Source organism: Monodelphis domestica, chromosome 2, assembly GCF_027887165.1.
Source record: "Monodelphis domestica isolate mMonDom1 chromosome 2, mMonDom1.pri, whole genome shotgun sequence".
NCBI classification, from domain to species: domain Eukaryota; kingdom Metazoa; phylum Chordata; class Mammalia; order Didelphimorphia; family Didelphidae; genus Monodelphis; species Monodelphis domestica.
The window spans coordinates 32852188-32867641 of record NC_077228.1 but is presented as its reverse complement, the minus strand read 5'-3'; the positions used below and the strand labels follow the sequence as shown (position 1 = coordinate 32867641).

The window sequence follows — 15454 nt, the reverse complement described above, 5'->3', positions numbered from 1 at the left end:
GCTTGAAAAACCTAGAAAAATTTACATGAATTGATGCAAAGTGAGCAGACCCAGAAGAAAGGTGTATGCAGTAATAGCAATATCATATGATAATCAATTGCAAATGACTTAGCTATTTTCAGCAATACAAAGATCCAAGATAATTCTGAATGACTCATGAAGAAAAATGCTCTTCACTTTCAGAGAAAGAATTGATGGAATCTGAATGCAGATCAAAGCGGTCTATTTTAAATTCTATTCTTCTATGGGGGGGGGGGGACTTGGGGAAGGGGGGGTTCTATGTTTTCTTTCACAACATGACTAACATGGAAAAATGTTTTGCATGACTGCATATGTCAAAGTGTTTGCCTGCTCAATGGGGGAAAGGGAAGGGAGAGAAGGAGAGAATGTAGAACTCAGAATTTTAAAAAATGAATGTTACAAATTGTTTTTATATGTAATTAGAAAACAACAAAATGTTTTTTTTAATGATTCTCCTCTTGAGGAAAAGAAAATAGCATTGAGGGCCATTTCAGAGAGGTCTGATGAGCTCACACCACTGTCTTCCCTATTTTATGCTGATTTCAGTCATTGTAATTTAAGAGTGCCAAGTGCCAATAGGTAAGCCCCCAGCTTACCTCTGCAGGATAGATGCCTTGATGACAAGCTCTTCGTCCAAGTCTGCCTCATTGGCCATGAAGAGCAGCCTCTTTCCTGTTCGGTCCACACCAATGAAGTCCCGCTGCTCCACTGGGTCATAAGAAGCAGATGATCAGACATGTGTACTTGGCACCAGGACCATCACCTGGTAAGGGCCAAGGCAAGTTGCTTCCCCACTCAAACCCAAGCCCTAACAACACAGGTATTGCCTTTACACAATTATACATTACCAAGAGGATTTAGGGACAAAGCTAGTGCCTATCTCAGTCAACTAGGGGTCCCTGGAGCAGATTCCCAACTCCAATGGCAAGGGTGTTCCTTGGGGGCAATGTGCCTACCAAGATGGCAGTACAGAGTGTCTGGGGCTTATTCCTTAAAGGATAGCTATGATTCCACTAGGCAGTCTGAGGAAATAGAGAGTGATCAAGGAAAAGGAATTTTGGGCAAAGACTTAAGCAGTGTGGGGAAGGCAAACACTATGTTCTAGAAATGGGGAGGAACCCAGTTGGACTGCCTTGTACACATAAAGAAACAGCATGATATAAGGTTGCCAAGTCTTCTGGGACCAGGGCCCCAGTACACTGTGGGCATTCCCTTGAGCTAGTCGACTCATCCCAGCAAAAAAGGAAATGAGATTAATTGATTAGGATTTATTCTGAGTATTCTATGATTGGCTCCTACTGAACCATTTTCTAAGTATTGGTAGAAATAATTGCTCAATCACTAACATTTATTAGGTGTCTGCTACAAAGCAGGCACCAGGCTAAATGCTGAAGATATAACAAAGTAAATGGCCTCTGTCCTTAAGAAGCTACACTCTTTGATCTGTGGAACAGACTAGGCAAACTAAACCAGAAAGGGCACAGTAGGGATACAAACTGACATCAAATAAATATAACAATTGGGGAGGGAAGAAACCTCTAGTATTTAAGGAGGATTAGAAAAGGCATCAAACAGAAAAAGGGCCCTGGAGCTGAGCTCTGAAAGAACCAGGGATTCTAAGAATGAGGGTGAAAAGGAAGGACTCACTAGACCTGGTAGTCAGCCTATGAAACAGCTGGAAATGAGAAGACCTGCAAGAGGAACAAACAAGAGTAAGAAGGCCAGGTTGGCTGAAGCACAAAGTGTAGAAAGGTTGAGTAATATGCCATAATCTTGGGAAGGTGAGTCACAGCCAAATTGTGAAAAGTTTGAAATACCAAAGGCAGAAATGTGGATTTGATTCTGATGAAACAGATCTGGGAGTCATCAGCATATCCAATTCAATTCATTCCAAGAAAGCTATTGTCAAGAGAGGCACTCACAAAGAGAAAGGGAAGAGAAACCAGAGAGGAGATAAGGTCAATGTTGCTGAGAGGACCACAAGAATTAGGTGGAGAAAAGGCCATTAGATCAAAAAGCAGAGAGTTTTCTCTAGGAGTTTGGCTGTGAAAGGGAGGGAAATATAGAGGTAAAGCTTGAGGGAACGCTAGGACCTAGTGAGGGTTTTTAGGGATTTGGCTGTCTAAGCAGACAGCTCAATAAGAAGTAGAAAGAAACTGAAAAGGAAGAGAAACTGAAGATGGCAGGAGGAAGGTTGGGAGATGAATGTTCAGACAGTGTGTCAAAAAAGAAGGGAAAGATGGCCAGTTAGGTAGCACAGAACCAGGTCTGGAGTGGGGAGATCCTAGGTTCAAATCTGACCTCGGAAGCTTCCTTGCTGTATGAATCTGGGCAAGTTGCTAAACCTTGATTGCCTAGCCCTTGCCGCTAGTTTGTCTTAGAACTAATACCAAGAAAGGAGGTAAGAGTTTAAAAAAAGAGAGAGGAAAAGGAAAAAGAAGGGTCTTGGGCTTGACTGTGGTGAGGATGACACAGATTTCTTCATCAGAGACTGGAATGAAGGAGGAGAGACACAAGGATGCTGTCAAGGAGAGCTACAATGTGAAGAAGGGGAAAGAGGAAATTCACAGCAAAAAAGGCTCTATTTTCTAGGGGACACAGTAGAGTGCTAGGTCTGAACTCAGGGAGATCTAGATTCAAATCCAGCCTCAAACAGTAGCTCTGTGAATCTGGGCAAGTTGCTTAACTGCTGCTCATCTGGGCTGTAAAATGGAGATAGTCAACCTCCCTTGAAGGATTGTTGGGAGGATAATAATGAAATAGTGTATGTAAAGTCCTTTGTGTTTGTTACTCTTTTCTCAATGAAGCAAGGGGTGAAGCCCTCAGTTGAAAGGGCTGGAGGGGAGGGTAGTGTGTGAGGCTTGAAAGGAGAAGAGAGATTTAAAACAGACATTTCAGGGGCTGGGAGGAGTAAAGGGGTCTTGACACCTGCAATAAGGTCCAGTTGATATTTGATAATGTCATTTTGTAGCAGAATCACAGAATCTTGCAACTAGAAGGAAAGGGCCATCCAACTGAATCCACTACCGAATAGGAATCCATGGTTAAGGTCAGCCCTGCAACTTTTACTTGGGGACCCCTGTAAGGAGTAAGGTATTATAGCCCCCACTCTTGAGACCATTCAGCCATTTCTAGAGGGCTCCAATGACCAGAAGTTCCTTCCTTCTTTCTTTCCTTATTGGTATTTCTTTCCTCCATGGTAGCAAAGAACAAGAAGTCAGATCCCTCTCCCAAATGACAGTCCTTCCCATTCTTGAGATCTTTTCAAATACTCTCAGGTCCCCTCGAAATTTTCTCTTCCCTAGCTAAACTATATCTCCTTTCTTCTTAGAAATGCTCCTCTAGCATGACCATCCATCTGCCTCCCAGAGCCCTAAGCTCCTCTAACACTGATGAATCTGTAATTGCCCAGCTGTCAGATGGCTGCCCCCCTCAGGCTATTCCTGTCCATGTCCCTGAGTTCATCATGAGATCTATCCAACCCAAGTGAAGGCCTTCTTCTTTTTGTCCTGACATCAAAAGGGTTCCAGTGGGGCATACAGGTGCCCACCTGCCATATGACTGACTTGTCCATCTTCTTTCATTATCATACCCAGCTCTGATGCACATAGTAGGCACTCAGCAAATGTTTGTTAATTGAACAAGTGGCTTTTCTGTCAGTACTTAGATGTTCCTCCTGGCTCTTCAAACTTCCTTAGTGGTAATATGGTCTCTGCCCTCAGTGTGACATTGTTTGAATTCCTTGGAGGTGGCTGTACACTCTTCTCACCGACATACCAAATTGAAGGAGGAGATTGGTTTTTTTAAAAATTTTATTTAGATTTATTTATTTATTTAAGGAGATTGGTTTTAAATGATGGGTCTTTATAATGAGTTCAATCCAGCATGACCAATAAGGTCCATCTGACATGCCTTCATGATTTCTTCCTGTCCCAAGCTTTTCAAAATATGAGGAATGACCAAATAATCCATGAAATAATGTATATTATTGCCTTTGGGCAAAAGATAAAACTGCCAACTCCAACTTCCTTCTTCCCAGTTTCATTTAAAGTAAGACAGTCAAGACTGATATAAACCACCTTCTCCAGAGGCCTGTTCTTTTCCTGGTCAATGGACAAGGGGCTTACATTCAGAGAACAAGAATGAAGTTCAAGTCTTGAGATGACAGTAACTTCTGGAAACCCATTTCCTTTTCCAAAAATAACTCACATAGAGTGGAAACAGAGGGCACTGCTAAGACTCGGGCTAGTTTGCCTGTATTACTTATTTCATGGTTTGTGCAGGTGGGTGGTCAGCCTCCTGGGAAGCACTCAGTTCTTTCCAAGGCTACCTCCCCCATACTGTCCCATTGGTAAGCCAGTTCTGCATTGTCCTCTTACATATATCATCAAGCTTGTCTTGCTAAATAAGTCTCTGCCTTGGCTCACTCCCACCCTCTACTGCCTTCATTCCTACATATATGCTACTACAAGAAGGTAGAGGAAATCATGAAACTGTGACAAATACATGAAATCGTGATAAATAAAAACCATTACAAATTTATGTTATAGAACCTCAACTGGGCCCTTGTTGCTGCCAGGCAATTCTATTATTTCTCCCTAATTAATTCACTAGTCCACTCATCACAACAACTCTTTCAAACAGTTTCATCCCCCCTTCACAAGTCTCCCACAATTTCTTCACTCTACCTTCTCACTTAAAACCTTGTCTTATAGTTTCCTGAAAAAATTGAGGCCCATTTCTCAAATATATAGAGAACTAAGTGATTCATAAATGGCCAGATAAAAAAAAGTTTTCAGATTCAGAAATCAAAGCTACCAATAGTCATATGAAAAAATGTTTCAAATCACTAATGATTAGATATACAAATTAAAACAACTCTCTGGTAACACTCCATACCTATCAGATTGGATAATATGACTGAAAAGGAAAATGACATGCTGAAGGGAATGTGGAAAAAAAGGGATACTGATGGTGGAGTTAAAAACTGGTCCAATCATCCTGGAGAACAATTTAGAACTATGTCCAAAGACCTATAAAACTAAGAATATTCTTTCACCCAACAATACCACTACTAGGTGTATATCCCAAGGAGATAAAAGAAAAATGAAATGGAGTATAAAAAAAGTATCAAAAAAAGAGTATAAAAATATTTCTAGCGGCTCTTTTTGTGGAGGCAAAGAACTAGAAATTGAGGGGATGTCCATTAACTGAGGAATGGCTAAACAAATTGTGGTATATTATGATTGTGCTAGTATAGAACTGGGCTGTAAAAAATGACAAACACAATGGGTTCAGAAAAACCTAGGAAGGACCTATATAAATTGATGCAGAATGAACTGAGCAGAAAGAACTAGGAGAGCATTATATACAGTAACAGTAACATTGAAATGACAATCAAAGATGATGTGAAAGTTGTGGCTATTCTGATTAAAACAATGATCCAAAATAATCTCAAAGGACATATAAAGAAAAAATGAGAGGACTGATGACTTCTAAGTAAAAACTGAAGTATATTTTAAGCTGTATTTTTCTTGCTTTTTTTTGCAACATAACTAATATGGAAATGTGTTTTGCATGATTTTACATATATAATTGATGATATATTGCTTGCCTTTCCTTTTAAATCAACCCCCTTTGAACCCAGGACCTCCCATCTCTGGCCTGGCTCTCAATCCACTGAGCCACCCAACTGCCCCCATTTTTTTTTAAACCCTGCTTGCCTTTCCAATCAGTGTGAGAGGAGCAGAAGGAAAGAAGAGAATTTGGAACACACAAAAACTTTTTTTAATGTTAAAAATAAATAATAAATTTTAAAATAAAAATAGACTTAAGAAAGTGATGGGAAATGTTCATTTGTATTAAACTAAAAAAACAGGCCATTTGATAAAAAGCCCCCCCTTTTCATTTCTCATCTCACAGCACTATAATACCTTTGCCACTATCTCCTCCTTACCCATCTCATTCAAGGAGGTGGCCCTTCTCCTCGCCAAGGAAAATCCCTGAGTATTCTCCAATATACTATCCCTCTCGTTCCCAACCTCTCTCTTACTTTTAATCTCTTCCTGTCTACTAACACCAAATATGTTCATGAATACCCTATCATCCAAAAATTCTCACTTAAGCCATCCAAATCTGAAGGCTATCATTCCATCTCTCTTTTCTTTGTGGCTGGACTCTTCAGAGGTGGTAATTTACAATAAGCGTATGACCCTGAGTGAGTCATTTAACCTTTATCAGCTTCAGTCTCCTCAATCATAAAATGAGGTTCATATTAACACCTTCTTCTCAGGGTTGTATAAAGATATAATAAGATAAAGTTTATAAGCCCTATAGTGCCACATAAACATTAACTATTAATAATTATAATAACAATAGCACCTGGCATTTACAGAGTTTTAAGGTTACAAAGCATGTTGCATATGTCACTTCATTTGATCCTCACAGCAGTCCTTGGAAGTAGGTGCTGTTATTATCATCTTCATTTTACAGATGAGGAAATTGAGGCAGGCAGAAGTAATTTGTGATTACTTAAATAAAAGTGATAAAAGTGATTTGCCCAGGATCACAGAATCTGGGAACATCTGAGGCAGGAGTTGAACTGAGGGCCCAGTGCTCTATCCAGTGTGCCACCTACCTATTATTGTTTTTTAGAGACATGTTGTAGGCTCAAGTTCCAAATTATAGCCCATCTCTGCTGATATGACAAACCATATATAAACCAGTGCCAGAAAGGAGGTATAGAGCAGCAGCCTGAACCAGCAGGCTCCTCCCTTTCTACAATGCAACCCACCAGGCTGAGGGCCTTTGGGGACCCTGGAGAGCTGCTCTCATCAGCACATGCTGAATCCTTGGGGAAGGACAGAGCATGCCTCCTGGATGGTGCTATTAATAAAAAAAAAGGTCACCTGCTTGGATGACTCAGTCTTGCCTAATCCAGACCACAATCACTTGAGACCAGTGTGTACCTGGTGTGGAACAGGAGGAATGAGTTAAGATCACAGCTTTCAGGAAGATCACCAGCAGCAGTGCGTGGGATGCATGAGAATAGGCAGGAGATCAATTCCGACCAATTGTCCAGGTGAGAGGCAATGAGGGCTGAACCAGGGTGGGGCTGGGGGCTATGTGAGTTCAGAGGGGTGATGGGATTCCGAAAACGTTAGGAAGGTAGAAATAATACTGGCAGCTGATTCTACACTTGGAGGGAGTAAGAGTGAGGAGGAAAGTATCTTGATTATTCCCTGATCTACCAGTCTAGTCCAGCCACTCAGAGGTGAGTCTAACATGGCCTGGAATTGATGAAGCTGGGCAGATCCTGGGCAATTCCTCCTTCCTTTCCTAGACACTTATTAATTGGCCTTTTAATGATGCATCCTAGATGTCTTTGCCAGGACCTAGGATCCAAAGTCAAACTCACTAGCCAAAAGTCTTTGGATATCATTCTCTTTCCTTTTCAGAAAATCAGGACATTTGTACACCTCCAGCTCTAGTTTACCTCTTCCAGGCTCCATGGGCTTTCAGATGCCACTGACTGAAGTTCAGAGGTCAAATTCTCCAGTTCTCTTAGGGTCTACATTCACCTGGATTTGGCTCCTTGAACTCATCAAGGGCAGTTAAGTGCTCTCTTGCTATTTCAAGAGAGGCAGTGGGAAGTACACCGAGTTGGGAGTTAGCAGCTCTGGGCTCACACTCTGTCTTTGGCTTACAAGCCTGATGACTCTGGGCAGGTAACCTGACTTTTCTGTTTCTCCTTTCTACAGAGTTAATGGTGGATCCAGAGCCAGCAAAGTAGGGTGAAAATCTAGGGTCCTTGGGAGGATCCATACCCAGGGGTGCCAGTGTCCCCTATTCTTCTTGGGTATCATCTTTCTAAGGGCCAGCTGGGTTCTGTCCCCCCCCCTCCCCCGCCAAAGATCTCTTTTCTTGTCAAAGAAAACTAAAGCAAAACGAGAGACAAGAAGCTTCTTTCCATGATTAGGGTTCCATTCAGCCTAAGCAGTAGTACTTATCCCCTCCCTGATTGTTTCCTGTTTCCCCTGAGTCTAATAATAACTATTATTATTATAACTTCAAACAATGCAAAGTCCTTTACAAATATGTTTGCATTTGGGTCTCAATCCTTCAAAAGAAATGCTACCATATTTATTATCACTCCTCTTCTACCTTTGAAAAAACAGGCTCAGTTTAATGATTGGCCCAAGGTCACACAGCTCTCTGGACAGTATCAGAGCTATAGTATCTGAACCTTAACTCCAAGGTCAAGACTATCCATTCTTGATCTAATTCAATTCAATTCCTCAAGTATGTATTCAGTGTTAGGCAAGAAAACACAAAACCATAAATGCAAGTGGGCCCTGCCTTCAAGGAGCTTACATTCTACCTCAGCTTCCTTGCCAGTCAGTTCCAATTAATTCCAAGCTGCAGCACTCTCCTGCTGCTTTAAGAATAGAGAGCACCTGAAGGTTGGCAAAGCACTATCTCAGCTGATCCTCACAACAGCTGTGGGAGGGAGAGAGGTAAGAAAGTGTGATTATTATCCCCATTTTACAGATGAGCATTCTTTCCACTGGGCAGACCAACAGGAAGTCTTAGGCACCAAACATTTCAAGTGAGGGAGTATGGTGCAGTGAGAAGCACATTGGGTTTGGAGTCAGCAGCTCTGGCTTTACCCTCTATCTCTGGCACTTGTTAGCTTGATGGACAGCTGACATCCTTTCTGTGTTTCATTTAGGGAGGCTCTAGAGCAGGTGGGATGGGATAAAGGACTAGAGTCTCTGAAAGAATCTACATGCAAGGGAGCCAATGCCCCAGCTTTGGAGTTAATCTGAGACTGTCTACATGTTCCTTGTAGTTCCCAAATGAGAACACACATAGCAGAAAGTGCTGGGGGAGTCCCAGAGTAGCCTTGTACAAATGTTAGCTATGTCTCTAAAGCATAAAACTGGGCCTGAGAAATGTGGGAGATGGACTAGGCCTTAGCTGAAGATTTGAAAGGGCACACCCTGCTTATGGAGCAGCCAGCAGACTATGTACTTGTCACCATTTGAGGACCATTGGGTGGTCTGGAAAAGCCTAGGCCTACATTCATAATTTGTTTTAACCCTTAATCAATACAAAGTATCACTTCTCAGGCAAAAGAGCAGTAAGGACCAGGCAACTGCTGTTAACTGATTTGCCATGGTCACACAAATAGGAAGTATCTGAGGACACATTTGAACCTAGAACTTCGAATGGTTCGGGCCTGGCTCTTTATCCACTGAGCTACCTTGTCCCCCAAATTCATAATTAAAAGATATACTAAATTTTAATTAAAGATTAGTGAAAATAAAATTTCATCAGGGCAGTCAGGTACCATAGTGGATAAAGTGCTGGGCTTGGAGTCAGGACCTGGGTTCAAATGTGGCCTCAGACACTTCCTAGCAGTGTGACTCTGGGCAAGTAATCCCCACTGCCTAGCCCTTAACAGCCATTTTGTCTTAGAACTGATACTAAGGCAGAAGGTAAGGGTTAAAAAAAAATTTTTTTTTAATTTAAAAAGTTCCATCCAAGATGACTGACCCCTTGAAATCTCTGCATCCGTGGATCCCAGGTAGGAGCCCCAACTTGAATATGGAGCTAGAAATGACCTTGGGAATCATAAGGTCCAAATCCTTCAGTTTACAGAGGAGGAAGCTGAGACCCAGAGGAATCATGGAACCTGCCTGTGACAATACAGCTAGTCAACAGCAGAAGTGAAACTGGAGTTCTGGTCTCCCAGTTTAAGGGCCAAGGCTCTCCATACCCTGAGCCCACCTACGAAGGGCTCCATCATGTTGACATTGGCCTGCACAACCAAGTTCCCAGTGGTATGATTCTGATTCAAACATGCAAAGAAAAACTTAGGATGTTATTTTTGGATGAATCCTGGAATATTCTGGCCCTGCCCAACTCCTTGGGGCTCACAAAACCACGTAACGAAAGGAAGGGCCTGGGACCAACAGTTTCTATAGACGATTTTTCGACTAAGTTATATTTTTAACCATTCCCCTACCCTGTCTTGGTTTTTCAATTGTATTTGCTCCCTTGTAGCTGACAAACCATGATCTTAATGAAGCTGAAATCCCAACCTCCTGCAGTTTAGTTCTGGCAAAACCTAACTTTGCTTCAGAAGTCACTGAGCTCCTTTCAAAGCCTGCCTCTGGAGAAGAGTTCCAAGATAGTATGGAGCCCTCTGTGAGCTCTCCTCCAGGCCCCCTGGGCCCTGTCCTCCCAGCTCCCCTTGCCCCATCCATCTTCAGTTCACTACACTTTCTTCCTCAGAACGTATCCATTCTAGCAGCATGGCACCTCATTCCTATGGATGGCATGGCTCCAGCTGTCTATATGATGAAGCCCAAACCTATCCTCTGCCCGTCCTGGTGCTAGCTCTAAACTTTGCAATCATCTTTAACTCTTCCTTGTCCCTTGTTTCTTCAACTCTGTCACCACCTCAGATGCTTCTTCCTTTGCTGAAATTCATCCCCCCTTTCTCTTCCCAACATGACAACTCTTAGACTAGTCCCATCTGTAGACAGTTAACTGAATTACAGGATTTCAAAGAGCTGGAATGGGCCTCAGAGGTCCAGTCTAACATGTTCAAAATAGGAATATTCCCCCCAATATCCAAGGGGTCATCCAACCTCCACTAAAGACCACCAGAGGTGGGGAACTCATTACTTATCAAAATAAGCCAGTCTACTTTTAAACTGCTCTGTTTGGAAAAGTCTAGGAAATCTGGGCTCTGTACACTTCCTGCTCAGGACTCTAGGTCATATCTCCAATTCCTCCAGTTGGTCTCCACATGGCAAAGGCTCCTGCTCTCTCACAGGCTGGTCCCCCTCTTTTGGTTGGATTCCTTCTACTTGGTCAATCATAGTGCAGAACAGTGAAGGCAGCACCCCAGCAAAAGTCTAGCCAGGACCCACCAGAGCCAAGCTACACCCTCTTACTCTAGACACTACACTGCCAAAGTCCAGATTAGCTTTTTAGGTTGTCTGGCCAGATGGCCACCTCTCACCAGGCTTGCAGTCTACTAGAATTCCCCCAATCTTTCCCATGTGAACTGTCACTGAGCCAAGCTTGCCCCTCCTGTGTTTGTATAGTTGGTTTCTTAAACCCAGGCACAGGACAGACAATGTACCTGGGATACAGAGAGAAGAGAGGACCAGATTCAGAGCTGAGGGCCTGGGTTCAAATTCTGTTACTCCCTGAATGACTCTCTTGGCCTCAGTTTCCTAAATTTTAAAGAGAGAGTTATATACTAGATGTCCTCAAAGATTCCTTCTAGGCTTCCATCCAAGATGGCTCCCAGAATGGGGACAGGTGGAGCTCCTATGCCTCCCCCAGTACAAACTGCCTAAAAATCGCACCAGGCCGAGTAAAGTGGGAGAAATTCTACAAAGAGATTTCTTCCATTCCAAAAGGTCACAAACAGTCAGGTGGAAGCCCACTGGCAAGAGGGATAGATGCCACCCCAGAAAGCCAGCAATTTCTCATGGGACCAGAAACTAGCCAAAGTTGAAGGGTTCTGTGTTCAGAGAGAGCAAGAAGGGAGGCTCCCCTAGACAGCCATACAAGCTCCTTACTGCTGGGAGAGTAATGGAAAAGCTGCAAGAGACTTCAAAGACAAGACTCTGAAAGACTCAAGGGCTTTGAGCAGGGCAATGACTGAGCATGTCTCCAGGAGCTCTGGAATGAAGCAAGTTACCCATCTCCTGCCAGAGAAGTGATGGGCCCAAGGGCAGAACAAGGTACATTTGTGGCCACAGTCAACGTGGGAATCCTCTCTGTCTGACTTTGGGCTTGTTAATTGAAAATTCAGTTTTAAAAAGAAGATGCTGGAGGGAAGGGTATAAGAAATGGAAAAGGGACTGGGAAGGGAAAGAAAAAGCCTCAGTGAAGAACACTAATAATTCCTAACAACTACAGCAAGCCTTTAAGTTTGCAAAGCACATTACACATGTTATCTCATTTGCTTCTCCCATCAATCTCTATCTAGGTGGAGGAAAAGAAAAAAAAGATAATGATACTATTCAGAAGCTTGGAAGAATGGAGGTGGTGAGTGGACAGCAGCAATGCCCACTCTTCAATGGCTCTGTTGCAATCTAAAAGGCTCTCAGCAGGGAGATCCATCCCCAAGAAGGCCCCATGGAGACATAAGAGGAAGAGCACAAGGATGCTGGTCTGTTGCAGAAAGATGGCTCCCAGAGGGGCTGACAGGTTCATGGCCACAGACTCCCAGAGAGGCCTAGGAGTCTTCATCTATCCAACCAGGCAAAAAACAAAGAAAGAAAACAAAGAGGAGGGGCAGGACATCCTCTTTTGGATCCCAGGGGACAAAACGGGAAGTACTGTTCACTGCAGTAGGGTGTAGGTCCCCATTTGCTGGAGACTTTAAAATCCAATACATGGTAGATACTAGGGTTCTTGTCTGGATAATAAGGATCCCGTCTAGATACTTCCAAAGACCTTCCCAACTCTGAGAAGTTGGGACTTAGGGAAGCACATTGACAAATATTGTTCAAGATGGAAAGGTACAAATGAGCTGCAAGGGACACTAAAGGAGAGAGGTAAGCACTTTGTAAAAATATCATGGAGTTAGATTTTGAGAATGAGAAACTGAAACAGGTCACCTTGAATCTTACCACTCTTCTTTTGTGACACAGGCAGACAAACAATACTCCAGGCATTCCTTACCTGGTTTTTTTTTCCCTTTCTGTCCTGGGACTGGTTCTATGAACTCTTGGCCTTTCTTCATCAACATAGAAAGAGAAGCATCGTGTGCTCGGAACAGGTCTACAACCTCATGGAGAGCGACATCTGTTATCAAATCACAGCTCAGCACCAACACATCTGTCTGGCAAGCAGGAAAAAGGGGGCATCAGAACCACACAGTTACAAACTAACACACACACACACTATCTCTCTCTCTCACACACACACACACACACATTCTGACTCATCATGGGGGCTCAGGAACAATGACAAAAAGGACAATCAATATCTTCTCCAAGTAGTTGTGACTATTGTCATAGACTAACTGAAGAAAGGTGAGTTCAGTGAGTTAATTTGGGAGAGGGGAAGGGGGAAAATAAAGTGGGGAGGAGAGACACACATACATAGATATTAGACTCTTCTGACAACCAAGTCTTGGGCAAAGAACCAAAAGTGCCAGAAGCCTCAGGTGCCATTGATTCCTCTTGCCCATTGCATTGTCCTGAGTTAGCCTTTGAAAGTAGTGAGATAGGCATGCTAGCCCTCAAGCTACCAGGGGCCTCTGAAGCCATAAGCCCAAATCCCTCTTTTGAGGGGGATCTGAACTCATCTTTTCCTTCCCAATGTACTATTATGCCAGAAATTAAAATGGCTTGGCTGAGCCCCAGAGGGCCGATTCAAGAACTACAAGAGGGACAGTCTGGCTGGCAATCAGGAAACAGTTTCTTACACTGACAACTGTCCCAAAGGAGAATTTGTTTCCAGGGGCTGTGTGGGGTGTGAATGCTCCCTCCTTGGAGGACTCAAGCAGGAGCTGGATGCCCACTTTCAAGAATGCCCTAGAGTAGAGAGCTGTTACAGTCCCTTGAATTCTAGGATTCCAGGACCCCAAGGCACCCCCCAGAGGTAGCAGCTGCCACACACAGAGCATCAGGCAAACAGATGCTAGAGGTACTCCCCAAGGGCTCTCTTGCACCCCTACAGCTCCAGGCCAGGCTACATGCCCATTCTTTTCCTGTATCTTAGTAAAGTGAATGCAAGAGCTGGGAGGGCCATGAGGGCAGGGAACTCCTGCTCGTCTGCCTGCCATCTGTTTCCCTTCACTCTTTCACTATATAAATAATCAGCTTTGGCAAAGGCAGGCGTAGCTGCCCCCCCTTCTTCCACACAGGGCTCTCCCCATCAGTCTGGCTCTGCAAAGAACCTACAGAGGCTTGGCCAGCCCATTTGGGGAACCTCTGGCACAAACTTGAGCTTTCTTTCCTCCCTTTCTCCTCCCTTACAAGGCGTCAGATAGTCATAGAGACACTCCTAGGAGCCAGGGCCTCTTTGCTTTTGGCTTTCCGGTGGCTGCCACACAAACAGCATTGGCCACTTCAGCTTAACTAAAGTCCTTTTGCTAGTGAGCTTGGCTGGGTCGTGTAAATCTAACAGGCACCTTTCTGGGCAAGCAGGTCCAGAAAGGGAGGCCCTCTGGATGAATCCAGAGCTCTAGGAGCTTGGGAAACTCCACAATATATGGGTCTAAGAGTCCCACAAAGCCACAGAGCCTAGCTGGGCATATGCAGGGAAGTGAGACATTTGTGGCCTCACAAAATCATCTAAGACACTGACAGTGAACATTGTACAAAACCGGAGGCAGCTTTTTGTTTGGAGAATAAAAGAGAAATGCAGGAGAGGAGCCCCTTGAGGTTTAAGGACAGTCCTGGGGCCTCACCAACAAAGCCAGTTGCCCAGGAACAGCAGGAGGCCTGCCCCATGCAGAGCAAGGGAAAGGGGGGAGGTCTGCTGTCTGAGGAGAGAACGGGGTGGGCATGTGGAGAAGAAACCACTTGGGTGGCAAAGAGCCCTGGAAAGGAGGGGGAGGCAGACCCAAGCCAAGCCCACCCTCCAGGCTGGTGACCCCTCCCCCCCTTCAGCCACCACAGCCTCTATAAGACCAACAAATGTCCATCTGGTCAAAGGTCAAACAAGGAACAGAAAAGGCCAGAGCAAGAATCCTTTGCCCAAAAAAACCTCATTCTCATTTTAGAAATAACTCAATCGAGCCAACCCCAACTGGAACAAATCTGGTGTTCCCTCTCCACCAAGGAAATCTTGTCCAGCCACATCTGTTACAGATCTCCTAATTCTGCTCCAGCTCCAAGTGCTCATACATGCCTACCAGTTATCTCTTTGCAAGTTCATTTTGGGGAAGTATACTATGTGGTTTGACTGTATGATTTACTAAATGTCTTCAAACAAAATTTGTTTCTGAGTAATAGAAGGTAGCCTGTCTGAGCTTGGGTGGATCCCTCCCAAACTACACATAGGGGCAGAGAAAAGACAAACACTTATGGATTCATTCCCTAGGAGTAAAATTCATTGGGGTTTCCTGAAAGGAAGACAACAGAGATGGAGACAGATGAAAATAAAACATTTAGGCAAGGACTCTGTTACCGTTAACAAACTGTGGATAGGAGTATGTAAGTTTTATGTGGCATTTCTTTCATTGGTGGCTCTCATGAATAGTTTTTAAATTATAAATTTGAAAAGAAAAAACAAAAACCCCAGATGGGCAGAAGAGTTGGGAAGCTGTGATGGGGAGGAGGGCATTTTTATCTGCAGCCAGCCGGCAGTTAAGGGCAGGTGGACCAAGGGGGGCCCATGAGCCTCTTGACAGCAGGCATGCAAGCTTGGAGCAGCATCCCATCTGCTCCAC

General features: G+C 43.8%; 1 protein-coding gene across 2 annotated transcripts in view; it reads right to left on the bottom strand.

The window, feature by feature from the left end:
- Window positions 1-15454, bottom strand: part of EIF2B3 (eukaryotic translation initiation factor 2B subunit gamma) — a 94482-nt gene that overhangs the window by 58758 nt on the left and 20270 nt on the right. For both annotated transcript variants that reach the window (XM_001363162.4, XM_056815241.1), the window contains 2 exons: window positions 12736-12895; window positions 618-729 (listed from right to left, as the gene is read on the bottom strand). In XM_001363162.4, coding sequence (XP_001363199.1) covers window positions 618-729; window positions 12736-12895 — 272 coding nt within the window. The remainder of the gene's footprint in view (window positions 1-617; window positions 730-12735; window positions 12896-15454) is intronic.